Consider the following 27,274-nt stretch of genomic DNA (forward strand, 5'->3'; position numbering starts at 1 on the left):
CCTGGTTGGTTTGGAGTTTCCTCTTCTCTGAAGCCCTGCTGCCAGTCAGTGTAGACAATACCAAGTTAGATGGACTTGGGGACTTTCAGAGTGCTGGGAAATCAGGGAAACAGCCATTTTGAAACAGTTGTTTAGATCTGCCTCTTCTCCCTTCTCAAAATGACAATTGCTGACTGAGGCCTGATATCCTCCTACAGGCAGCTCATGGCGGGATGATCACAGTGTCTAACATCACATACACAGCCCGCCGTGAGGACAACGGATTGTCTCTGATCTGTGAGGCCTTCAATGAAGCCATCCTCTATGCCAAGAGTGCTACCGTGACCCTCCGAGTACAGTGTGAGTATGTGTGTGTGATGGCAACGGTTGTCACGTGTGATGTGTTTTGAATCCCTCCTTCTCATATCTGTTTCCTCCTTCTCTTCCCCATTCTTGTTGTTGTCCTTCAGATCCACCTCAGAAGATCTGGATTGATGTGCCACCCGCAGAAACACACTTTCGAGCTGGCACCATAGTCAAGCTCACTTGCTTTGCCAGCGGTGGACACCCTCTGCCTCGCCTCGAGTGGTACAAGGTGGTCCAGCATTGCTGCCTCCAGGGCCAGCACTACCATTAGGCCGGGGTGGGAAACTTTTTCAGCCTGAGAGCTGCACCACAAGCCAATGGTGGTGGTCGGGGAGCAGAGGCAAAACTTGGCAGAACAATGAATGCAAATTTTATCTTCATACAATAAGCTAGTTTCTAGACACCCATCCTCACACTCTGTCCTCCTTCCTGGCAACCACGGGGGATGATCAGAGTTCAAGGGCATATGCCAGCCAGGCAAAGATACCTGAGGAAGTTGCGAAGCCAGGACAGTGAGGTGCATGGTCTGGGGTGAAAGGGTGTGGTTGGGGAGGGGCTGTCACCCAGAGAGAGTCTCAAGGACCCAGGTAGGAAGGTCTGGAGGCCAAATTTGGCCCCCGGGTCTGAGTTTCCCCTCCATTGCATTAGACAAAGTGAGGCGACTGCCATAAATGGTAGATGCTGGTGGCAGTAGAAGTGACCCCATGGCTCTTCCTCCTAAGGACCCCTCACCAGTCCTGTTAGAGGACAGAGTGATGTGTGCCCAATTGGCCAACCCCCCCCAGAGTGGCTACCCCCACTGTAATCTGGATTCTTCCTACAGGAGAGCAAAGTAGTGAGGGATGGGATAACTCCGGGGTCATCGGGGAACATTGTGTCCAAGGAGCTGCTCCTCACCACGACTGCCAGTGACAACATGGCTGCTTACTACTGCAAGGCATTTGGAAGTTCCAGAACCCCAGCGCTCACTGCAGAGACTCGTCTGCACGTCCAGTGTAAGGTTCAACACACGTGTGCACCCTTCCGGCGTGTTTGCGGGGGGACATGTGACTGAGAATTAAGAGCAAGATGTTCAAGAGAAATGTAACTGTCTACAGAATCACAGAACTGTAAAATTTTAATGGACCTCAAGGGACAATTAGTTGAACCCCCTGCAATGCCTGCAATGTCTATCAAGGTCCACGTGGCTCCCCATCTATCTTCTCCACCCTGGGGCTGGGGCAATGCAGGGTGGTGGTGGGGCTGGGGCTGTTTGGGTGCACCGGTGGAGCCAAACTGACCACCTCACTGCACAGCCCCTGCCTCGTGGTTATCTGTGCCAGCAGCATCCAGGCAGGCTGCAGTGATGCCAGTGTCAGAAAGGTGGCCCCGTCCCAGTGGATGGGACACTACCAGGCCCACCAGGCAGCAGGAGAGACCTGATGGATACGGCCGAGCCCCTTTAAACCCAACCAGTTTCCTTGGAGGGGATGGAGCTTGAGACCACCACCCAATGATGGTGAGGCTGCTTAAGCTCATTGTTTGCTCCAGACTAAAGCATTGATAGGGATGCGGGTGGCACTGTGGTCTAAACCACAGAGCCTAGGGCTTGCCGATCAGAAGGTCGGCAGTTCAAATCCCTGTGACGGGGTGAGCTCCCATTGTTCAGTCCCAGCTCCTGCCAACCTAGCAGTTCAAAAGCACGTCAAAGTGCAAGTAGATAAATAGGTACCGCGGGAAGGTAAACGGCATTTCCGTGTGCTGCTCTGGTTCACCAGAAGCGGCTTAGTCATGCTGGCCACATGACCCGGAAGCTGTACGCCTGCTCCCTCGGCCAATAAAACAAGATGAGCGCTGCAACCCCAGAGTCATCCGTGACTGGACCTAATGGTCAGGGGTCCCTTTACCTTTACCTTTTAAACCATTGATGGGACAATGTTCCAAGCTGGCTGCTCTTAGGTGCCTTGTGTCCATCCTGCCTCTGTATGCAGAACCACAGTGAGCTGTCCGTGGTCCTGCCCTCCTCTGAAGCAGCCTGGGTGCCTGCTGAGCTTCACCAGTATATTGTGCGGGGCACAAGGGCATAGGAAGCTGCAATGTGCCAAGTTATAGCATCTAGCTCACTATTGTCGACAGTGATGGGCAGCGGTTTCCCAAGGTTTCAGGCATAGTAAGTCTGTTTACAGCGCTATCTAGAGAAACCAAGGGTGAAACCTGGGACCTGTTGCATGCAAAGCCCCTCTCTCACCGAGTGGCAGCTTTCATGCACAGGCTAGTAGATTGTGCCTGGGAATCCACCCTGGACTCCTCTCTGCCCTGGGCTCCTTTGGGAGGAAGGGTGGGATATAAATAAAATAAAATTGCTGACTCAAGCAAGCAAGCAAGCATCCTGGGAAGAAGAATGGGCTTTAGAACTCCTGACCTGCTAGCTTTCCAAATGCAAATGATTTACGATATGGGTGAAACCATAATTAGGAGATTTCCCTCTTCTATTATTTTAAAGTGATAGCATCCATAAACAAGAAATATTATTTTTGGCTTGTTTGTTTCTGGTGTATTGATAAGCTCAGCCCCAAGAGTTGTGGCACCACAAGTGGGACTTGAACATCGGAAGCTGCCTTTTACCAAATCACATCACTGATCCATCCAGCTCACTGTTGTCAACACTGGATTGCAGTGGCTCTCCGGGATTTCCAGAAAAGAGGCTCTCTGGGCCCTATCAAGAGATGCCAGGGATTTAACCTGGGGCCTTCTGCATGCGAGGCAGAGGCTCTGCCACTGAGCTATATCTCCTACTTGTACCTCAATGCAGAATGCCTGAATACAGACTTTATACGGCCCTCCCCAATCCACATCCCCTGTCAATTTCTTCTGAACGACAACTCCTATCATGGTCACTGTGGCCGGGGCTGATGGGAGTTGTAGTTTAAGGCATCTGGAGGGCAGCAGGTTGGGGAAGCTTGGCGTGGAGGGTAGAGCTAGGAGGTGGCGCTGAAGCCTGAGTCTTGACAGCCAGATGCTTTCTTTCCACAGTCCCGCCCCTAAGTGCAAAAATTACGGTGACAGCCAAGGAGGTCAGGCGTGGCCAGTCAGTGACACTTCACTGCAAATCGGGCAGCAGCAACCCTCCCGCCAGCCTCACCTGGCTCAAAGATGGGAAAAGGTAAGAGGATGTCTGACTTCCCCAGTGCCCAACCTGAATCAGCTTCACCTGCAGGTCTCTCTGTATCTTCAAAGGCCCATGTCCATTTCTGCCAGGGCTAGTCCATCCAATGCATTTTGGAACCTGGGGCAGGATTGTCTCCTTTGACCTCTCACTCTCTGCTCCTCCAGTTTGCTGGAACATCTTAGGGCTCAGTCATGAACAAAGGTGATGTGGACACCCAAGTCTCTCCAGCTTGTTTCCCTGTGTGTATTATTATTATTTCCACTTATAGACCAGTTATTATCCAAAGTTCTCCAAGTGGTTTACAGTAGGTCGGCGTTCTTCAGCCTTGGATCCCTAGATCCTGTCAGGTGACAGCTCCCTTCATCCTTGGCCATTGGCTAAGCTGGCTGTGGATGATGGGAGCTGCAGTCCAACAGCATCAGTGGAACCGGAATTGAAAAACACTGCAATAGGTTACATATAAAAATATAAGCACTGTAAGTAAGGCAGAGGGCCTTCTTGGTTGTGGCACCCGCCCTGTGGCACACCCTCCCATCAGATGTCAAGGAAATAAACAACTATCTGACTTTTAGAAGACATCTGAAGGCAGCCCTGTTTAGGGAAGTTTTTAATGTCTGATGTTTTATTGTATTTTAAATATTTTGTTGGGAGCCACCCAGAGTGGCTGGGAAAATCCAGCCAGATGGATTATTATTATTATTATTATTATTATTATTATTATTATTATTAGTCTTACCATTAAAACCATGCTTGGGAGTCGCAAGTGGGCAGAGTTGCTGCTGTCCTCAGGTCCTTCTTGGAGGCTTCCTGTAGGCATATTTTTGGCTATTGGGAGAACAAAATTCTGGACTAGATGTGCCAATGGCCTGATCCAGCAGAGCTTTTTCTTGTTCTTATAAGTTCTTGATAAGTTATTGCAAGTAGTGTTTCTTCTTCAGGTTGAAGGCAACTAACCCAGAGCAGAAGAAAGCAGAATTTGGGGGGTTTTCCACTTCAGGAAAGGTGACTCTGGTGGTGTCATCTGCAGATCATGGGACGAGAGTGGAATGCCATGCATATAGCTCTGTCCTCTCCGAAGGTGTGAATACCTTCTACCAGCTCACTGTCCTATGTAAGTACGAAGTAGGGATGGGAGGGAAATTCAGTTCAGCTTTACATTTGAAGGCAAACCTACCTAAAATTAATGCAAAGCTACCTAAGCCACATTTTCCGAAACAATGTGTGAACCAAAAAGCAGCCGCCCTTCGAAATGCATGCTTCTCTGAAGTTTGCCCTGCAGTTCTCCAACCGTTTTTGTAATGTGCATAGGCTTGAGTAAAATGTGCATAGAAATGCATGAAAATAACAAAGAAAGATGCATTGCATTAGGGAAAACAGCTTGAAAACAACCTAGTATATTAGGCAAAACAGCATAAAATATGTAGTGTACATGGAGAAATGTAAAATAAAATGCTGTTGGATTTTCACGAGGATTTCAAAAACCATTTTGCAAACTGATGGAGAAATGAGGAAAGCAAACTGGAAGGAACAACCAGGAGGCGGGAGCTGTCACTCACGTGTGTCTTCCATGACCACATTGCAGTTCATTGGGTTGAAATCGTGGTTGATTTGTTTACAGTTTTAGCATGTGTTGTCCCCAGGGTGGATGTAAGGCAACTATTACCCGGAGGGTTTCTGTGGAAGCTCTTTGAAATGTAAGCTTGGCTCTTTGAAATGTACCAGCAACAACCTGCCATATGCTCATATTAGACACCTTTGGGCTGCAAGAAGCAGGAGGGGGTCGGTGGGAAAGTCATCTGAGAATCTCTTATTCCTCTGCTTTTTGCACAGTTCCTCCAGAGTTCTCCTCTGAGCAGCCTCTGGTAGTGCAGGCTGTGGAGCACGGAGCTGTCCAGCTGCCCTTGCTGGTGTCGGCCAGCCCTCCAGACATCACCTATCGCTGGAGCTTCCTTGGTGAGGTACTCTTGACAGGTGGGTCCAGCATCATTCTTGGAGTGGAGTCCCAAGCTGTTGCTGTTATTTCGTCACCAGTGTGCACATTTTTGCTGTCTCCGATGCCCACATGCAGTGGTCGGCAATGGCTCAGCAGACTGCCAGACAAATGAGACTGGTCCTTGCTACAAGGAGATTACAATCAAAGGGCCAAATTAGACGGGGTATTAAACATATTTGCATTTAATTTGCACTTTAAAAATGCAAATTGCATCCACACAGTGAGTTATGATAATCACCTGGCTTGCAGCAAGTCAGGAGGAATTTTACCATTTCCTCTCTGGCTGCGGTTCTAAGGAAAATCCTCCTTTTGAAGCTATTTGCACTGGAAGGAAAAGACATTTGTTGACTAATACAGGGGTAGGGAACCTGTAGCCCACACACTGTTGCTGCACTACACTTCTCATTATCCCTGATGATGGGCCATGCTAGCTGGGAGTGAAGGGAGTTGGAGTTGAACAAATATCTGGATGGTCACAGGTTCCCCATCCTGAGTTAACGTGCCTCCTGAAATCCTTAGTGGGCTTCATCCCTCTGGTGAAAAAAGTGCCTTGTAGTGGAAGGGGAAATTGTGCATGACAGCTGGGTGGGCCAGGAGCAATAAAACACACGGCGCCAGTGAACTTAACTCTTTATCCAAAGAAACAAGGTATGCCTAGTGAGCACAGCACGTTGTCCCAGTAGGTCTTGCCCCCATGAGGCAGTTGTGGAAATTGAAGGTCCCCGCCTCCCCACAGTTGCCCAAGTCTCCTCCTCCCCTGGGTTCCTTCTAAGTAATCTGAGATTTAGTCGCTGTGCCTGTCTTTGTGCCTCCCGCTTCATAACCCTTCTGATTCTGGGAGACCAGGAGGGAGGGGAGCTGGTTGCAGCAGGAGTAAGAGACAACCTGGCTTCCTCACCAGCCTGACTCTTCTCTGCCTTTTGGCCTCCTCTCCTGCCTCTGATTCTGGACTGCTCTCTGCCCCCACACTCTCCCTGCTCATTAAACCCTGTTAGCCCTTCAACTTCCAATCATTCCTCCTGCCAGGCTTTCCCCTCTGACCACTCATCATCGTCCCATCACCAACCCCTGGCCCTGAGTCTTCTTCCCTTGGGGGTTCCCCAGTTGGTCCTCCTGCCACTCCTCTGCATCCATGACAGCTAGCCTGCTCTCTTTCTCTCTCTGGTCTGTTGTTCACCTGTTCCTAACCCAGTGAAGACTGGTCCATTAGGCCCAGTTGGCCATTGCCCCACCAAGCTCAGCTGTCCTTGGCTAGTCTCCACTTGCTTACTTCCTTAATTGCAAAGGCTATCAGCTTCCTCTTCCCGAATCTCAGGGTTGCCTTTGTAGAGTTCAGCTGGGAGGAAGACAGGGACTGTATTTCCCTGTCATTGGTTCTGGCTCCCTGACCTCTGCCCCACCAGGTCCAATAGCCAACAGCCACCACTGTCCTTGGCCCTTGCTTGTCTGCAATCCTTGTCTTAAGATTGGTCACCTCTGTGTCTTCCTTAGAGGGCTCCCCACGGTACCACCTGCGGGATGGTGGCTCTCTGGAGATCTGGAACGTGACCAGGGCGGATGCTGGCAAGTACAAGATCTACTGCGAGAACCCAGAAGGCCACAATGAAACAGCCCTCTTGTTGGATGTGCAGTGTGAGTATCAGGTGGAGAGGGCATAGCATGTATTCAGTCACTTAAAGGATGAGGGGCCTCATCTGTGCTTTTCTGTCCTTTGTGATTATAGCTCTGGCATGATCTCCTCTGCCTTCCTTTCTCTTGGTGTCTCAGCACACATCCTCTCGCAGCGTCACGCCTACTCTTGGGAACCAATGCTACATCATGCTCTCTCTTTGTGCGGTGGTGTAACATAGGAATGGGCAAATCTGTCGGTTTCAGTTTCCATCATTTCCTCAATCTTAAGTGCTATTTGCCACATTTCCAGTTACACACACACACACACACACACACACACACGTGTATGTTCGGATGGTGCCTTGCTCGCCTCCTTCTGGAAACTCCTGAAGCCCAGTCAATGCCAGACATATTGCTTTGCTTTCCTTTGGACCACATCAGCAAAGCTGAGAGGGGGTCTCAATGTCTGGCCAACCCAAGACCTCCATACACCCTGGCCAGGCTTTTGCCCCAGGGAGGTGGTTTGAGTTCACTCCCAGAGGTGTGCTCCATTCTCTCTCTGAACAGCTAGATGCCAACAACTCCCTCCCTCCCTCCCCCCTCTCTCTGTATAATCTCTTTATGAAATTTGTCAGCATTTTAGTGTTCATTTCTTTTAATATACACATTTTTGAATGCCATCTTATGTAATGCACACACCTTTCCCAGCAATTTCCCTTAATATACGCTAGTGGCCAAAATTGTGGAAACCTTTTGGAAGAAGTGTATTTCTGAGGTTTGATGGCTCATAACACCACTTTTGGGGGAGTAACACCTGATTCCCAATTCCCATAAAATTATATATCAATGGAAAGATAATTGAGTGAAGATTGTAATGCAACAAAGTTTGTTCAGTTATCTGCATTCTATCAAAAGTTATAGCCAAATAACCAGAAAAAGGAAGCACAACTTGCTTAGGTTGATATGCAGTAGCTTTCCTTCATTTGAGTGTAGCCAATGAGCATGAGTGTTTAGAGAGCCAATCAGGTGTTATGAGCAATCAAACTTGGAAAATACACTTCCCCCAAGAGGTTTCCACAATTTTGGCCACTAATGTAATCCACTTTCATATGCAATGTTTATGAATTTTATTTATTTATTTATTATTGTGCACACTTTCCCCTGTTAGACGCATCTTTGGTTGGGAAACTGCATTGCTATGTGTGCATTTTGCCGGATACCTGCTTTGGGGGAGTAGCTATAGCTTCAGGATGTGTGAATTAGGTAGGTTTGCATTAAGATGTGGACCAAATTGAATTTCTTGCCTGTCGATAGCATGCCATGTACCTTCCCGCCCCCCCTGTGAACAGATTCGCCATCCATCCGCAGCATTGGAGACCCAACCTATGTGGACCTGGGGGGCACAGCTGAGATTGAGTGCCAGGTGGATGCCAACCCCACACCTGCAAACATGTTCCAGTGGAGATGGCTGGTAAGTGGCTAGTCTAGACTAGAAGCTGAGGTTAAGGGTGGGGAAAGACTTTCTGTTTGTTTCAAGCTTTTACCCTGTGGCCCTGCTGATGATGCTGGACTACAAATCCAATTATCGCCAACTGTTGGGCATGCTGGCTGGGGCTCACAGGAGTTGGAGTCCAACTATATCTGGAAGGCTGCAGTTTCCTGACCTTTCCAGTCCAAGAGCTGCACTTCCCCTGTAGGTAACCTTATAGGGGCACACGACAGTCCTGGGTGCGCCCAGAGCCAAAATTGGGTAGAGAAATGGATGTGACTCTAATCTACATTCCAGCCATTCAAACAGCCGCATCTCTCCATCCTTGATGCAGGGGAGCAAGAGTCATCAGTTCAACTGTGTCAACAGTTCAACTGTGTTAACAGTTCAACTGTGTCAATAGTTCGATGACACAGTCCAGACAGGCAAGAGCACTGACGGCGGATGTGGAGCACAGCTGGTAAAGGGTGTGGTTTTGTGAGCTAGAGAAAATTCTGAGGACCAGATGAAGAGGTTCTGGACAGGGCTGACCCACCCATGAGGTGGACTGAAGCAGCTGCCTTGGGCAGCAGAGTCCCGCAGGGTGGTGCCTCTGTGGACAACCCCCCTGCCACTGCCAGAGTTGTGTAGTTAAAGCAACTTCTGTTGAGATCTTGTGGAGTTTGTGTAGGATCTCACCAGAAGCCGCTGTGATGCAACCTTGGTATGTAGAGGGGGAAGTGGTGGGGTTTGGAGGCGGCACCTTCCTGTTTTGCTTCAGGCGGCAGAACAGGCTAGGCTGTCCCTGAGCATGGAGGGCCTGCAGGCTGGAAGTTTTCCACCTCTGCTTGTCCTCACTCCCATCCAAAATGCCACAACAGAGGCAGTTACTTGTGAGTAAGAGAGAGAGAGAGAGAGATCTTTATTCAGGCTAGGAATGGTACAAACTCAGCAGCACACTCAGGGTCCATAAGACATGAATCCAAAATACACCAGCAACAAAACCTTAAGCTGCTTTATTCTTTCAGCCAAGAGTCTCACCAGGCTATTTATTTCTGCACTTGGCTGCAATTTATACCAAACTCCGATGCAATGTAGAGCATTTTTTACTCTCGATGCCAATAGGTTTGCGGGTTTGTTTGCTCTGCATTTCATTAATGCTTTTAGAAATTGTTTATCACACTTGCATTTATATTGATTGTATCGCGCAGTTTTTATTATTAGGTTCTTTGCCGCTCTGGGTACTTTTAGTAGAAGAGAGGGATATAAACAAACAAACAAACAAACAAATAAATATTGGCAGCTCTGTTGTGGCGGTAAAAAAAAGAAAGAACAGTTTTATTAAATGCTATTCTGAAAGTTTATAGGCCTTACAGAAAATGAAACAAAAGATATAAAATAGAACGTCCGAAAATAAAGCAATTTACATTTGATGAAATGTAAAGCAATTTGACGTCACTTGCATAAATTAATTAATGGTTGAGTAACGGTGTGAGCTAGTAAATAGCACCGAGAAAGCAATTGATCTGAGCAAGTTGCACGGTCTCCTCCTAACCCCCTGCACCTAGTTCTAATATACTATTCTGTAGTATAGGAGATCAATAAATTTCATAGCTGCCAGCAGTGGCGTCGCTAGCCTCTGCGCTGCTGGGGGCGGCGGCAGCGCAGAGGCACCCCCTGGGGGAGGGGCACGACGCGCGCGCCGTGACGTCATCATGACGTCACGACGCACGTGTATACAGAAAGGGGGGATTTCCCCCTTTCCGAGGCTTTTTTTCGGCGGGGGGGGGGTGGTGACCAGCGAGGAGGGGGTGACGGGTGACCCCCACCTCGCTGGTCGCCCCCCCCCCCGCCGGAAAAAAAGCGGCGGAAAGCGGAAAAAGAAGCAGAGCGGCGCTTAAACGCGCCTGCTCTGCTTCCTTTCCAGGCTTTCCCCGCCCCCCCCCCGCGGTTTTTTCGGCGGGGGGGGTGGTGACCAGCGAGGAGGGAGTGACAAGGGTGACCCCCACCTCGCTGGTCGCCCCCCCCGCCGGAAAAAAAGCGGCGGAAAGCGGAAAAAGAAGCAGAGCGGCGCTTAAACGCGCCTGCTCTGCTTCCTTTCCAGGCTTTCCCCGCCCCCCCCGCGGTTTTTTCGGCGGGGGGGTGGTGACCAGCGAGGAGGGAGTGACAAGGGTGACCCCCACCTCGCTGGTCGCCCCCCCCCGCCGGAAAAAAAGCGGCGGAAAGCGGAAAAAGAAGCAGAGCGGCGCTTAAACGCGCCTGCTCTGCTTCCTTTCCAGGCTTTCCCCGCCCCCCCCCGCGGTTTTTTCGGCGGGGGGGGTGGTGACCAGCGAGGAGGGAGTGACGGGTGACCCCCACCTCGCTGGTCGCCCCCCCCGCCGAAAAAAAAGCGGCGGAAAGCGGAAAAAGAAGCAGAGCGGCGCTTAAACGCGCCTGCTCTGCTTCCTTTCCAGGCTTTCCCCGCCCGCCCTCTCGCGGTTTTTTCGGCGGGGGGGGGTGACCAGCGAGGAGGGGGTGACAACCCCCCTCGCGGGTCGCCCCCCCCGCCGAAAAAAAGCGGCAGAAGCACCCCATCCATGTGCTGCTGCTCCGGGGGTGACGGAGGGAGCGGCGGCGCGTGGGAGTGGCGGGAGGGGCCGCCGCTTGACACCCCCACCCGCCGCTGCTCACCCTGTCACTGGGGGCGTCCCGCCCCCACCGCCCCTCCCCAGCGACGCCCCTGGCTGCCAGTCCAAGACAATAGGTCAGACTTCAGCTGGGTGATACACACAAAGATGCATAGGCAGGAGACAGAAAGAAAGAGGAAGAAATATAAGTCATACACCCAACCTACTAGCAATGCCCTCAAAGAACTAACTAATCCCTTCCCTCCACATATAGACATTTTTGTATAAATCAGTAATTGGAAATGGGGCTGGACTTTTACATCAATTTTGCATAATTTCACTACTTGTGTAGGCAGATCGTCATAAGACGTGGAACATGAATGGCCATAATCTACTTGGGAAGAGGGAGAAAAAAAGAGAGTGATTGAGATACCTGCTGTATCACTTGTCCTCCACGCAGGGCACATGGGCGTATGCCAGCTGTCATGGGCTGACTGGATGCTGAGGAGTGGTGGAAGGGGCCAGCTGGGCAACCCCCAAGGAAACTCCTGGGGAAAGAAGGCTCAGAGCCAGGGAATTGATGGTGGAATGATGATGAGTGGTCAGAGGGTAAAGAGGGAGCAGACTGGGAGGAGGAGGTGTCGGAAGCTGAAGAGGCAACAGGGTTTAGTGAGCAGGAAGAGTCTGTGACAGAGAGCAGTCCAGAATGAGAGGCAGAAGCGAAGGCTGGAGAGGAAGGGGGCAAGAGCAGAGATGAGACAGGCTGGTGAAGAAGCCGGGGGAGGGGTCTCCTCCTGCTGCTGTTATCAGCTCACCTTCCCCGCAGGTCTCAGGGTGGTTCACAGTATAAAATTGCAATATAAGATGAATGAGTGCTGGAGAAGGAACCAGGGGAGGAGTCTTAGAGAGTGATGGGAAGATGGGGACATGTGGTCCTTGCAACTGCTTCTTTGGGGCAAGACGTACTAGGAAGAGCTGCTGTGATCACTAGGCCTGAGCTGTTTTGATTTCTTTGAATAAAGAAATAAGTAAGTCAGAAATTAAATAGTTATAACAAAAAAAACTCCTCTGGAAAACCGCTTAGAATTTTTTTGTTCTCTAGCACCATCTGGTGTTGCATGTTTATATTGCATTCAAATCACTTAAAAAAAAAACACTATTGTAGCTGTGTCCCAGGTGTTTTATTGTTGACCCGCTCCTGACTCTGGCTCCTGATACCAGCCCCGTCTTGCCAAAATAGCTGCCTTTCATTTTTGCTTTGGCTTCGTGGCCATTTGCTGCGACTTTCCACTCAAAGTGCCTAAAGCAGCAAAGGTTTGCGCAAAGGTACAGGCAGCTTACACAAAAATGACACAGACGGGCGATAGTGTTGTCCACCTTAATCCATTATGGCTGCACCATGGTGTACATTAAAATTTCTATAACGGCTGAGAATGCAAGCCTAGGTGGGCCCAGATTAACAGGGAGCCTCCCCAGTTGTCCCATGAGGCTATTTCAATGAAGGTACCTGTCCTATACCTAATGTGTATGACATCAGATGTGGGGCAGGTAAAGATGTAGCTGGGCCACAAAGGGGTTTGCAGGTCAGCTGTGGGCTGGGCTTTGCAAGCTCTGACAAGAAGCTGATCATTGGGGCTTGCAAGGCACTGTGCACCGGGGTTTGCAAGCCCAGTGTTGGGGCTTGCAAAGCACCTTGCCTTAAAAATATTAAAATTCTTATGGGTGATACTGAAAGATAGCAGCTGACTAATATCCAGAGTGCAGCCCGGATTTCTGTGGAAAGAGGCTTCAGTTCTCAATCGTGGGCCAATCAGTACTAAGAACAGATCCCTCTTATCTTGATATTGTACCCAGAACGATTTGGAGCAGAGCCTGGAAGAGCTGGGGATTGAATTGCAGTCGGACGGGGTGGTAGGGCGACTTCGAGTGAAGGAGGCAAAGCGAGCCCATGCCGGACTCTACGAGTGTCAGGCGGACAATGGGATCTCCCCAGCAGCAAGGAGTAGTGCCCGCTTGATTGTTCGATGTAAGTTTCCTCCTTAGTATTTCTGCAACCCCAACCTCTATATTTGGCCCTGCCTCACCTTCCCTGTGTCCGATGTCCACCACTTATTTCATTTCAATTATATAAAGAGTAAGATGTAGAGATATTGGGTTGTAGCCAATGCTGGTCTTACTCAGAGTAAACCCACTGAAATTCATGGGCATGACTAACTTGGGTCCACTAATTTCAGTGGGCCTACCCTGAGTAGCTGACTAGAATCCATAATAATCTATAATACTAGGAGGCTTGCAAGCAGTAATAGAGCAACCCAGTGCTCAGAATTAAGCAGACCGGCTGGGCTTTTTACTTATTGAACAAAATGTAAAGATTGCTTAATAATAATAATAATAATAGTAACAATAATAATAATAATGAAGCAAAAGCCCCCAAGCAGTTGTCATAAAATGGCATGAAATATTTATCAAAAATTACAGCTAAAATTAACATTCTTTTTTGTTTTAAAATGAACATGTGTTGTGAAACGATCAAAAATACAGATAAAAGCAACAAAATTTAAAACCGAACCCATGCAATAAAACCCATGCAAAACCGAACCCATGCAATAAAACTCCACAATACATAGCACTGTGTTCAACTCAGTTCTGCTCAGAGAAAACTCACTGAAATGAATGGGTCTAAGTTATTTGTGTCCATTACTTTTACAGGGTCTACTCAGACTAACTTGGGATCCAACCCCTTGAGCTTGTAGAGTAGGTTCACTGGAAATGCACATTCGTTTCAGTGGGTCTGTCTAGGACTCGCATCGGACACAACTCATAATTCATAACATCCACTGATTTACATAAACCTACACAGTAAAATTGAAACAATAATTAATTACTGTGGTTTTATTGCTTCTGAAATTGGAGCTGAAACTCTGGTGGCTGTTGCAAATATGCTCAGTCTCCTCACAGACCATTCCTTTATGAATGCTGCAAATACTCCCATGATTTCTTCCTTGTTCTATTCCCCTCACTTGCACCCCAGACCCACCAGAGATCATCAAGAGCCCTGGACTGAGGAAAGTGGCGGCTTCAGGAGATGGAAGAAGCCAGGCTGCACTCCAGTGCCGAGCTCAAGGTGTTCCCACTGTGCACTTTAGCTGGGCCAAGAATGGTGTGTCCCTTGACCTTCAGAGCCCCAGGTGAGAGTTCTCAGGTGAACTGGTAGCTCCGTGAGCAGAGAACCTGATAACAGATATGAGAAGTGTGAGAAGTCACTTACGTGGTCAAACAATCTGACAAGGAGACACCGAAGTAAGCTTCAATACTTCCTTTATTGTAACGCGTTTGCAAAGGCGGGCTCCCCGACCGAGATGGTGCGAAGAGCCCCGAGCAACCTGTGCATGACAGTTTTAATCCCTATTGCTGCCGCCCCTCCCTCAGAGGCTTGGCTTACAATCTACCTATCGAAATATGACACATTACTAATACAATAGACCAATCTACACTCAACATTAGCCATTTTACTAAATATGGGCATCAGCCTTTATTGTTCCCCACTTCCTTGTCGATCTGGGTCACCATGTGGCCTAGTGGTTGCAGCTCTGTACTTCGTGTATGTTTCCTCTGCAAGTTGTGGTTAGGCCTCAACCTAAATAGGTCAACTGTCTGACACCTGTACCTCTAATTTAGTCTTGCTAAAACCCCAAACACAACCCTCGCCCCAGTTGCAAAGCTGTCAGTTAAACATCATTCCTGAGTTTGAAGCACAATAGCCATTATCCACTTCTCACAGAAGGGATAGAAGAATCCGTCAATTCTGGTTCTTTCATTCCTCATTTTTCCAGTCTTAAACTCGGCTCTCCACTTTTTTGTAGCAATTTGCTTCCCCCTCCCTTAAAAAAAAAATAGTGCAGGAAAATTTTTCAGCCTTTTAGTGCAAATTTCGCCTAATAAGCACATTTTTGTATGCAGTATTGACTGTTGTAGACATTTTTGCAAGCAATTTGCAGAGTGGCTGGGGCAATCCAGCCAGGTACCAATATAATAATAATAATAATAATAATAATAATAATAATAATAATAATAATAAATTTCCCCATATATAATGCCCATTTGCATATCTACACACTTCCCCCAAATATATGCATTTTTGTAAAAATTGTTAGGAGAACTGCCCTGCAAATTCCGGATAAGTGCAAATTTCAAACCCTACCTGTGTTTCGGTTCTTGCAGTGTTTCGGAAGGAGCAAATTTGATAAGTTTGACTTTAAATGCGAACTGAATCAAATTTCTCCTCCCATCCTTAGTCAGGAGTGGCTCATCCTGTGGGGCGGAGCCACAACAGTAACTTCCTGGCAAAAGCACTGCTGCCATATACCAAGAAGTGGCTGTGGTGAGTTCAGTGGCGAGGACACGGCTGTACAGATGCACTGGTGGGCGCGTTAGATTGACTCTGCTGGTGCATCTGCACGGCCTCAACCTTTCTGCCACTTCCCCCTTCTCCTTCCTGGCACACGCCAGCAACGCTGCTGATGGGAGGTTCGTGTGGTGGGTCTGCCCCCGCTCGGTGGGCCACTGCTGACATGTGAGGATGCTGCTGTGGTTCATGTCCTGCTCGCAGGTTGTTCTGTCATCTGATTGGTCACTGCGAGAACAGGATGTTGGAGTAGATAGAACTTTGGCTTGACGCATCATGGCCTTCCCAATGTCCCAATGTCCTTAGTTTGTCTTATAGTGTAAAGGCTATAGCATCATCCCAAGCTCTCATCCCTTGGTGCCCTCCTAGTTAAGTGTCCCAACAACCCTGGCATCTGCAGGAGCCTAATGCGCAAGTCTTCTGTGACACATCTGAAATGTCAAATATTGTTTGATTTGAAGGTGAAGCATCCAGTAACAAGCACCCTTCCTCCAATCCTGGGGAGCCCTGCCTGGGCTCACTTTCATCTTGCATGCCTCTGTTGTCTCCCCCTTCCTCCTACTCCAAAGTAAGCTCCTCTGTCCTGACACAGCAGAAGGAGGAAGTTTTGGCAGGTGTTCTCAAGCTTTCTTGAGCATGTGTATAGGAGCCTTGAATTGTTTTCAGGGCGGGGTGTGGGATGCTCATGCGACCTGAGTTGTTTTCATCTCAGAGCGGGGATGGCAAGGAAAACCTGTGGCCTGCCAGATGTTGTTGGACTCCAACTCCCATCAACCCCGTGCAGTATGGCCCAATGGTCAGGGATGATGGGAGTTGCAGTCCAGAGGCATCCAAAGGGCTGCGTCCCTGCTGTAGGGAAACAGAAGGCGAATAATGGGAGCCATGCTACTAAAATATTCAGTTCAGTTCTGGCTCAGATTCAGTTCTTGCTTGAAGTTTGTTCTGACATGGATGCTGGCCAATCGAAGCAAATAAAGACCTGGCAAGAGGTCTGGTAGTCACCTGGAACCGACTCAGTTCTCATTGAATTGGGGAAATGTTTAAAATACCACTAACGTTGCTGTGCTGATTTGCATAGCAGAATGGGGGTGGAGCAGCTTAACTCGTCTAATTTGTTCCAGCTAAATGTCAGCCGTAACCCATAAATAGTACGAAGCATGTCTGAAATTAAAAATAACCAGAACACTTATCTGTAAGTTCATGCTTTATATATAAATTAAAAATGGGATTTTTTAAAATTTATTTTTATTTTATTTTTAAAAAAACCATTTCAGGCAAATTCCACTCCTAAACCTTAAAGCAATTTTTCTCCTGTTTCCTGCTTTAGGCATTTTAAGGGCAGGAGCTATTGTTGGCTACTAACCCAGATGTCTTTGCTCTGCTGGAGGCTGTGTGCTTCCAAATGTCATTTGCTAGATACCTCAGGATGAGAGGAAGATGCTGCTCCTCTCAGGTCCTACTTTTGGCTTCTCCTAGGCATCTGGTTGGCAACTGTAAGAAACAGGAGGCTGGATGGGATGGGCTACTGGCCTGATCCAGAAGTCTATTAATATTATTATTATTATTATTATTATTATTATTATTATTATTATTATTAGACTGCCCTTTGTAAAAAAAAAAAAACCTACAGGGCAGTTTACAACATAGAACATAACAAAAATACAGTATATATGTGCAAACATAACATTATATCTATACAATACCCCAAAAATGTTCAAACCAATCGGCTCCACTTCTTTGTGGGGATGCGTTGCGGGTGAGCCACCAGCCCTACGCTGGGGAGGCCTGGCCACGCCAGGTAGCCAAGCTGCCAATCAGTGCTTGGGGGGCATTGCCGGGGCCAATTTAAACCACGGCACAACTCTGAATCACTCCTTTTCAGCCTCGCGCCCATTAACATTAACCTAAAATTCTGTGCCCTCGTGTCGTTATTCTCATGGGGGTGGCTTGGGGGCTTTGACACGCAAATACAATTATAAGTATAAGGAATGCATGCTAAAATACAGATTCTCCTTAGCTAAGTTATTACCTGCTCATCTCAGGTACAACTAAATCAGTGCTATTTTTCTAGAAAAAGAGGTGCCGGAACTCACCACGAACACTTCCCTTGTTCTCTTATAATGACAATGGGGCCCACATGAGAGGTGTCGGAACTGAGTTCTGGCTTGGGGAAAAAGCCCTGACTTTAATAAACATCTATCAGTGATGTCTCAAGAAATAAGGGAGGAGGGGGAATCAGAAGTACAGAAGGTACAGAAGCTGTTCAGAAGGACACACTCTTCTCTCTTTGCAAAGCAGCTCTTGATCTCCATCCCCGCAGAAAATGAAGTACTTATATTCTTATTGACTGAGTGCTTCATTACATTGCAACTTGTTTTCAGCTTCTCTTTTCAATGGGCGAACTGAGATATCATTTGTGTTTTGATCTTGAAGTATGAATCTGAACCTGAGAAGAGCCCTTGCTGCATCAGACCAATGGCTCACCCTCACCCAGCATCCTGTTCTCACAGTGGCCAACCAGGTGCCTACAGGAAGCCTGCAAGCAGGAACTTAGAGCAACGGCAACCGCCCACATTTGTGACCCCCAGCAATTGGCACTGAGGGAGCAATGATTGTGGAGGGAGAACATAGTCATCGTGGCTGGTTGCCATTGATAGCCCTATCCTCCATGAAAGATCTGGAAAGACTGTCAATTGGTAGGAGACTGCCTTGCTAGCTCAGTTGGCAGAGCATGAGACTCTTAATCTCAGGGTTGTGGGTTTGAGCCCCACGCTAGTCTACTTAAACCACTCCAACTCTATGATTTCTTAAAGGGGGAGCTGAGGAATGGTAGAGGCAGCAGTGACCGTAAGCTGGGTGGGTGGGGAACCTCTCCCGGTTGTCTGCGAGACTCACAGCAAACTTGTTGTAGACTTGGTGGATGAATAGCAGGTTTGACAACTCCCAGAAGTCGAGCTGACAGAGTGGATGTCCTGTAAGTAGACGTCCTTGGAGGGCTTGGGGACTCACTCATTGTCAAATTCATGCCTGGAGGACTAGATGATCCATGTGGTCCCTTCCAACTCTACTATTCTAGGATTCTATTATTCTTTTCTACCTGATCTCTTGCCGTCATTACCTTCTTCCAGGTATACTGTGGCTGCAGAACATGAGGGCTCCCTGCACACCAGCACCTTAACCATTGCCAATGTGAGCGCCGTTCTTGACTATGCCACCTTTACCTGCACAGCCAGCAATGAACTGGGCACAGATACCCTTGACATCCAGCTACTTAGTACCAGTAAGGACAAATGGGCTGCTAAGGTCTAAGCTGTAGACTTGGCATGTGTATCAACTGAATATGAGGGGCAAAGTCTCCCTATCCCCTTTTTAAAAGTTCACTTCTTTCTCACCAGGCCGCCCTGACCCACCAGCAGGGCTGAAGGTTGTAGGTGTTGCCCACAACTGGCTGGCTTTGGAGTGGACCCCTGGCTTTGACGGAGGGCTTCAGCAAAGCTTTCGTGTCAGGTAAGAGTCATTTGGCAAAAGCCACAAACAGTACTCAAATGGGAATCTTTAAAAATGAAACAGGTCCGTTGTTTAAAACAGGGAGCTATGGGAATTGGTTTGGTGAGGAGATCCCCTGGCTCCCTAACAGTTCCCAAGACTCCCTTGTGGATAAGCTTTGGTAAAAAAATATTAAGTCAAAATGACAGTGTACGCCCTTGCACTATTAGACTAAAAGTAAATATGTCTTTGTCTGGCTTCAGAAAGGTGACAAAGTCGATCCCAGACCAGATTCCTTGGGGAGATCATTCCACAGTAATGGGGATACCACAGAAAATACTCAATACTGATCCAAAGTAGATTCCAATGTATCGTTAGCAGAGTAACAACTTAAACACATTGCAGGATTAAAAATAAATAGACTAGAGGCAATTGTATTTCATCCAGCAGAGCTTTACTGCTACTGAAGGCAAATGAGCATAATGGTCACAAATCCAATACATTCAGGATTGGCACTGTCCATAAGAAATCCAGTTGCAGCAGACTTAACTTAAACACAATAACTTATAATGAGTCTTAGCCTTAACACTACATACAGAACACCACACCAGAAGGAAGAGAGATAGAAAGAAAGAGTAAGTGAAGACCCAGGCTCCTTCTGGCCTATTATAGTCAGCATGACCTTGACACAAAGAGATAACAGAACCAGTTTAAGCCAGCAGTACTCAGCTTCCCTGATGGAATAACCCAAACATAATGAACCTTCTGCTTGTTCTTTCACACAGAGAAGCTTGAATTAAGTAGAATAGGAAAGATCTCTACACATCAGATCAATACTTTCTGTACTAAGAAATGCAAACTGACAATTCTCTCATTGCCACCCTCCAAACATCTTTTGGAGGGAGCACATAGAGAAGGGCCTTAAATATCAACATCAGGATTGGGTAGTTCATATGGTGAAACAGTGGTCCTTGAGGTCCCAAGCCATGCAAGGTTTCAGAGGTCAAAAACAACCCTTTGAGTTGGGTTTGAAACTGATTGGTAGCCAGGACAAGCAAGCCAGAACTGCAGTTGTGTGTTCCTCTGTCTGAAAAGCAGAATAACTTACCTGAACATGTTTCTTGAACCAAGTACCACCATCAGTTTTACAATGGGAAGGAGGGAGGAGACAGTGATGGCCGACAACTCGGATGGCTTTGAAAAGAGGCCTCATCCAGCAGGCTGATTTTATGTTCTTATGGGGATGTTGGACATTAAATGCCACTTTTCACTTGCGCCTCTTATTTGCCCACTTCCATCTAGGTACCACTGGCCAGCGGCTCCCAGCTTTAGGTATGTGGATGTCTTCCCACCGCAGTCTCCTGCATTCACCTTGATGGGCCTGCGCCCAAACACCATCTACAATGTCTCCGTCAATGCCCGCAATGCCCTTGGTGAAAGTGACTTTGCTGATGGTGGGGCAGGATTGAGTGTCACCACTACAGGTAAGGAGCACCTTGCTGCTTAGCAAGGATGGAGCCAGCACAAGGGTGTGGCTATTCAAGGTCACATTCAATCACACTTTCGCTGCGTGAGTATATTTGTGTGAAGGCACCTTTCAACCATTTAGCAGAGTTTCTGGAAGCAGTGGTGAGCAACTGAAGCTACACCTTGAGAAGAAACACTCAGAGACGCCGTAAAACTCAGTCAAGTGATTTATTGCTTGACGGGTCATAAACGCATCACGGTGGCACTGTTTACAATCATTATAGCAACAGCTGTAACGGCATAAGTTTTAGTCTCTCTCTCTTTAGCAACAATGTAGGCAGACACAGTCTATCGGCAGTCATGATACAGCAGCTTGCAGACAGCACTTGTTGGTCAGTCGTCTGCAAATAGTGAAAACGGAAGTCCTCCTTTTAGCAGCGCTTCCAGCTGAAGCTGCGCATGCTCCCACTTTCTGGATGAATGACTCCCTAACAGTGCCCTGCACTTCAAGAAGCAATAGGCAGCGCTGTGTAGTAGGCTGAGCATTACATTAGGACTGGAGAGATCCAGGTTCAAATCTCTGCCCAGTGATATAATTTCTGACCTTGCACCAGTTGCTCTCTCAATCTTACCTGCCTCTTGTGGTTGCTGTGAGGATAACAAAATGGGAAGGGGTGGAGAGGGAGTCAGGTAAACTACTCTGAATTCCTAAAGGAAAGTATAAGCATGTAATAAGTGAGAAACAGAATGGCAAAATGATCCTGGAATAATTGTTATGCTAAGCATGCTGTAGAGCTGGGTCACAACAGAAGAGCGGGTTAGCAGTGACTCAAATACTTGAAAGTGGCAGATTTCTGTGATTTCCATTCTTTCCCCCTGAAGGTATGGGATTTTGCTTACCCTTCCTGACCCAGCCTATAGCATCACATTGATATGACCATCCTTGTATTGGGTAAATTGTCCCATTCTGATGCTGTCAGAATCTGGACGCTATGTTCCATCGTGGTTTAATGTGTTCTCTTCTAGGGAGTGAGGAAGAAACAATTGACAGAGAACCCAAAACGCCATCTCTACCTGAACCAGGTACAAAAAATGTTAACAACTACAAGTCCATATTATTGAGAGAGCCATTTCCTGCTGTTGTCCTCTCTGCCTTGATGCTCTGTTGCAGTCAGGGCTGAATGTGTGGATAGCTCAGTTGGTTAGAGTGTGGTGCTGGTAACGCCAAGGTTGCAGGTTCAATTCCTGTAAGGGACACCTGTAAGGGACATCTTCCTGCATTGTAGGGGGTTGGACTGGATTATCCTCAGGTTCCCTTCCAACTCTAGTTATCTATTAATAATTGCTGAATTGTTCAAGTCAAAATGTTGTTGTGTGACACAGCAGTCAGTATCCCAACAACCAGTGTGTTCCTTAAAACAACAACAGATGCAAACCTATGTTTCTAGTCTACAGAGATAGGTTTGCTGTACAATGGTAATACACAGGAATATTTGGGAATGCAAAGGGAGCCTGAGTGAGAGAAGAGATTAGCAGCTGAAGCCTGAGCCCTGCGATGCCCCCAGTGTTTAGTATAGAAGCAGAACAATAGAAAATTTGCAAAGACACAACACTGATATTTTTCCCAGGTCATCTCTCTCCCTCTCTTTGCAATTTGGATTTTGCTTTCGGTTTCTTTTTGGCACCGAGTACAAACAGCTTTGATTGTCGATTGCATATGGCTTCTGGCACATTTAGTTTATTGCACAATGAATGTGTAAAAGTTTCCATTTGATGTGCACGCTCCATCAATACGCTCGAGGCGGTGAGCCTGTTGCACTGCAGGGAGACTGCATTTTCCAGGCACTCTTCGGTCTTTTATACTGGTTGCTTTTGCCAGAGAATGGATCAATGGTTGATCAGAGTCTACTGTGCGGGATGTGGAAATGCAAGTATGTTGGGTAGGTTTGCCAGCGTTTTCATCAGCACCTGCTCCCCTCCCCCCAGGCAGTCATGGGAACTGTAGACATTAGCAAATGATAATACTCCGTTACTGTGTAAAATGTCACGTGACAATTTCTGTAGGTCACGCACAGATTAAAAGCACAGAAGCAGGCCACACCAGACTGTATGGTCAGTTGGCAAACCTCCTCGCTGGCACCAGCTGGAAACTTTTGTTTAATGATAAACTAGTCATTAGTCAATTACCACTAGGAATGCATCAATCTGTTGATTTTGGTTTCTCTCTGTTTCTCATTTTTCTGACCCTAAATGTACTTCTCCACCTGTCTGCAGCCATTTAAGATTTTTTTTTAAAAAAAATATTAAATTCCACGTGAAAATGTGTAAGGGTTTCAGTGCAGATTTCTCATAGTGTTGCCATATGTCCTCTTTTTCCTGGACACGTCCTCTTTTTGAGCAGGTGTGTAAGTTGAGAGTCATCATAGCAATCCATAGTTAAAAGTAGAAGTCGGCAAATGTGTCCTCTTTTGGCTCTTCAAAATACGGCAACCCTAGCAAGCATATTTTTGTATGCGGTTTTAACCAGCCTACACATCTTTGCCAGTGATTTCCCCAAACACAATGCATTTTGTATGTGCTTTCATGAATATATGCATTTACATGCACACTTTTCTATAATATATCATTTTGGTATGCAGGCAGTTTCTCACTGAAATGCAAATGAAATCAAAATTCTCTCTCTTCCCCACTTGTATCACTTAGTGCATTATCACACCACTTTGCAAACCAGTGTAGTTTTAATTTCCCTTAAGAAAAAGAAAAGTTTTTCTTTCAAACCTGTACCCTCTCCCTCTCTTCAGCTGGAGTATATGAGACACTCAGGTTTGGGGGAGGAACAGGGGCAGGCAGCAGGAAGGCTGCAGTAAAACTATTCCCAAGGCCATCACATGACAATGGGACATCTCTGCCTTCTCCCAGCCTGTTCCATCCCTTGTGATACGCTGCCCGAGTCATGTCTCATGGTACAGCTGGCCCTAACAGTTCTGTCCAAATCTGCTGTGCGCAGCAAAGGCTATTGTGGGATTAATCTTGACTTTTAAGAATCTGGAAGGAGATTCTAACTGGTGGGTGGGGGAGTTCCAAGATTTTGGGGTCCTTTCCCTTGGTTGCAGGAGAAGGATTGAGAGCCAGTGTGGTGTAGTGGTTAAGAGCGATAGACTCGTAATCTGGGGAACCGGGTTCGCGTCTCCACTCCTCCACATGCAGCTGCTGCGTGACCTTGGGCCAGTCACACTTCTCTGAAGTCTCTCAGCCCCACTCACCTCACAGAGTGTTTGTTGTGTGGGAGGAAGGGAAAGGAGAATGTTAGCCGCTTTGAGACTCCTTCGGGTAGTGAAAAGCGGGATATCAAATCCAAACTCTTCTCTTCTTCTGCATGGCAGTGGCAAGGGAGCTGCTTTCCTCTGTGGCCTCACTTTTAAAACTTTTTCATTCTTCCCCAGCGAGCCCTTTGCTGCCTCTTCCTCTTGTTGGGCTCCTCAGTGCCTTAGGGGTTCTTCTGATAGTTTCCAACTTGTCCTTCCTGGGCTGTTTACTCTGCCGGCGACAGGTCCGAACTCTCAAAGGTAAGCAGACCCATAGCTCACTACTAAGGAATGGGGCACGGGGAGATTCACACTGTCTTCTCTGCATGAGAGCCCTGGAAACACTGGGCACTGAAGGTAAATTCAGAATCATTGGGTGGCTCTCCAGTTCTAATAACATGAAAGAGGTTTTTGCTCTCTATCCACACTTTTCATGCCGTCGCATAATTTTATACACTTCTATCATGTCCCACCTTAAGTAGCAAGGAGTGAATCTGTCTATTTCAGGTTCTCTCCAATTCTCATTTTCCCAGTCTTCTGTTCAGCTCCCCCTGTTTTCACATCAGCTTGTGATGTCATTTTAAAGCCCAAATGATAATTCGTCAGCATTTTAGTGTGAATTTATATGAATAGACACCTGTGTTTACGCATCTTGTTCCTGAGATACACATTTTTTGCAAAGGAATTTCCCCTAAAATAATACATCTGTTATTTTCACGGATATATGCATTGTGCGCACACTTTGCATCAATGCATGCATTTTTGCACACATGCCCTGCGTGGTGCATTGCAAAATCCAGAGAATGGTGAATGTCAAAGAATGGCTACATTTTGCTTTGGGATAATTTCAGAAAGTGTGAATTAGTTGGGTTTTCCTTTGGATGCAAACTGAATCCAATTTCTCCCCATCCTTTTCCCTTATGTGCATTTTCTCTAAACTAACCCCCTTCCCCCTAATGTTGTACCTTTTTTCTGACTGGGGAGTTACTCCTTGCACAGTGTTGGACTCCATTGACTCCCACCCACAGCCCGCTTTTGTATGACCCTTCTTTTGTTTCTCCCTCTCCTTGCAGTTGATGGAACCCAAGAAGAAGTCAAGTAAGTATTAACTGGGCAGGAGGGAAGGAGGCCATAGGAAAAAACAGTGCCCACCACTTCCCCCCGAATTATCTTTTGCACATGTAGCAACTGTGAGACTAAGAGAAGCTGCTTAGAACCATCAAGTTTGAAGGGGATGTGAAAGTCATCTGGCCTAACCCCATTAAATTCAGGCTCTGCAATGCAGGATGCAACCAGAGCATCCCAGACTGGTGGCTGTCAACCCTCTGCTTTAAATGCCTCCAGTGAAGTAGAGCCCACCAACTTTTGAGTCAGTCTCCACCGCCGAACAGCTCTTCAGGTGAAACCTTTCACAGCAGCACGTCCACTTGCTGTGTGTGTCTGGAGGGACAATGCACTGACCAATTTTCTTTCCTGGTTATGGGGCTGTTAAAGGCCCGGGAGATCTCCCCCCCCCCCAAAAAAAAACTTTTAGGGGAAATCTACTGCTTTGACCAGTGCCATAGCCTGAAAAGGCTTATAGGGTACTGAGTGGTAGCTAGCGGCTCAATAGGACTCGGAGGTTTGAAGGCATTGAAACCAATGGTAGGTTGATCCAGTGCCAATGAGAGTTGGAGGTGGAGCTAATGAGAGGAAGAGCCACCCTCTGATTGGTTGTAAGTAAGACGGACAGGCAGGGGCTGACTGAGGGCAGACTGAGATTGGTGGGGCATTCCCCATTCACCCTAGTTGACCACCCTCCCCAGAATCTTGTTGCTATTTCAGGGGAAAGGTGAGATTTGGGAACAACTACGCAGTGAGCAAGTGGCTGAAACTCGGCACGCGGCCAGCACAGCTGGAGGAGCACAGCTCAGAGGTAAGCACATCTCTCTGGGGCCTGGGAATTGTGAAAAGAACCCAGCCAGGTCTAGTCTTGTGCCTTCAGCAATATCTTCCTTGGCTGAGATTAGTAGGTGAATTTTTTCATGATACAGAGGATATAGACTGCCTGTTGTGGTCTGCAGACCAAGCTGCAGTTGGAGATGCATGGGTGCAGAAGCTGGTACTGTACAAAAGGCAGCAACCATGGCAACAAGAGTCCAGGAATACAACAACCACAAAGAAAAATAAATCCATCAGGGGTGGGGGTGGGGAACAGCTCTATCCTTTCTTCCCAGTGTTTCTTTTTAAGTTTGCTGTTTTTTCCCCAAGGGAGGCAAACTTGACATTGAAACAAAGGCAACTGGATCTGCTCACTGGTAACACCCATTCAACATCAAGGCTTCAGCCCCTGAAAAAGTAAATGTTGCAGTGTTGTGCAACAAGGTTGTGTTCAATGTTGTCCTACTTAGAGTAGACCCATTGAAATTAATGGACATGAGCAATGTAGGCCCATTCATTTCAATGGTTCCACCCTTAGTTGGGTACAATGCACAGTCAGTTTTACAGGGACTTCAGAATTGTGCATCAGTCAATCCAATTTCTGCAATAGTTATAATTTACACCAGCCAGTGAAGTTTAGCATAAATTGTGGGAGGTAATTAAATGTATGTTACCCGTGTGTGGGTAAATTTAAAATATTTTACTTACAGATTCAAAGGTCTGTTACATACGTTGTTCCTTGCAGCTGCAAGGAGGACACAGGCAAAAAACTGTAGGGTAGAAAATGCAGCAGGATAGTTTCATACTAAACATAGTCATCTCCCAATAGGCCAGCCTTTGCCAACCAGGTGCCCTCCAGATGTTTTGGACTACAACTCACATCAACCCAAGCCGACATGGCAGTGCTGGCTGGGGCTGATGGGAGTTGCAGTCCCAAAACATCTAGAGAACAGGGGCTCTGATAGATTCCTAGTGAAAAACTACCCAGTACCTGAGAAGTCCTCTATGTGTAGGTTAGATGGCTAGAAGTCGCCAAAGAAGGGACAATGGATGGGGGTCAGTGGACCTGATACAGGCAGTAGATATAGTCCTTTTTCCTGGGAATAGAACTGGTTGGTTTTCTCTCTCTCTGCAGGGCAGCTCTCCCAAGACAACATCAACCGCCTCTGCAGCTACTGCAAGGCGCTGGTCCCAGCTAGGCCGCCACACTGACAGCGAGATGGATGCTAGTGTTACAGGTGAGCAGGTGCTGACATGTTATTTCTCCTCTGCCCTCTTTTCCCTCTAGGCCATAGTACCATAATCTGGAATTGCAGCAAATCCCAAATATCAGTGCTCTGTTTCAACATTAAAGTCACATTCCCATCTGGGCAACTTTCCGTGGGCCATGTGTCAGTGTTGGGAGAAGCAGCATACTTAGTTTCTGCCTTTGTGCATTAGGCTACACACTCTCTCACTGTCTTCATCCAAACAAACAAGAGAAACGATCAGAGTTCAAAGACACATTCCAACCAGGCAAA

General features: G+C 47.3%; 1 protein-coding gene and 1 non-coding gene across 2 annotated transcripts in view; both read left to right on the forward strand.

Moving 5' to 3' along the window:
• NPHS1 (NPHS1 adhesion molecule, nephrin) overlaps positions 1-27,274 on the forward strand; it is a 45,478-nt gene that overhangs the window by 13,780 nt on the left and 4,424 nt on the right. The window contains exons 10-27 of the mRNA XM_033158095.1: positions 198-339; positions 450-574; positions 1,169-1,340; positions 3,358-3,487; positions 4,432-4,604; positions 5,324-5,464; positions 6,978-7,118; positions 8,447-8,568; positions 13,026-13,197; positions 14,203-14,359; positions 18,705-18,856; positions 18,972-19,083; positions 20,365-20,546; positions 21,556-21,612; positions 23,973-24,095; positions 24,908-24,932; positions 25,659-25,749; positions 26,890-26,992. Coding sequence (XP_033013986.1) covers positions 198-339; positions 450-574; positions 1,169-1,340; positions 3,358-3,487; positions 4,432-4,604; positions 5,324-5,464; positions 6,978-7,118; positions 8,447-8,568; positions 13,026-13,197; positions 14,203-14,359; positions 18,705-18,856; positions 18,972-19,083; positions 20,365-20,546; positions 21,556-21,612; positions 23,973-24,095; positions 24,908-24,932; positions 25,659-25,749; positions 26,890-26,992 — 2,320 coding nt within the window. The remainder of the gene's footprint in view (positions 1-197; positions 340-449; positions 575-1,168; positions 1,341-3,357; positions 3,488-4,431; positions 4,605-5,323; positions 5,465-6,977; positions 7,119-8,446; positions 8,569-13,025; positions 13,198-14,202; positions 14,360-18,704; positions 18,857-18,971; positions 19,084-20,364; positions 20,547-21,555; positions 21,613-23,972; positions 24,096-24,907; positions 24,933-25,658; positions 25,750-26,889; positions 26,993-27,274) is intronic.
• On the forward strand, positions 21,713-21,786 carry TRNAT-GGU. Its single transcript has one exon. It is a non-coding gene; the product is annotated as a tRNA-Thr (tRNA).

This window comes from Lacerta agilis, chromosome 8 (assembly GCF_009819535.1).
Source record: "Lacerta agilis isolate rLacAgi1 chromosome 8, rLacAgi1.pri, whole genome shotgun sequence".
NCBI lineage: Eukaryota > Metazoa > Chordata > Lepidosauria > Squamata > Lacertidae > Lacerta > Lacerta agilis.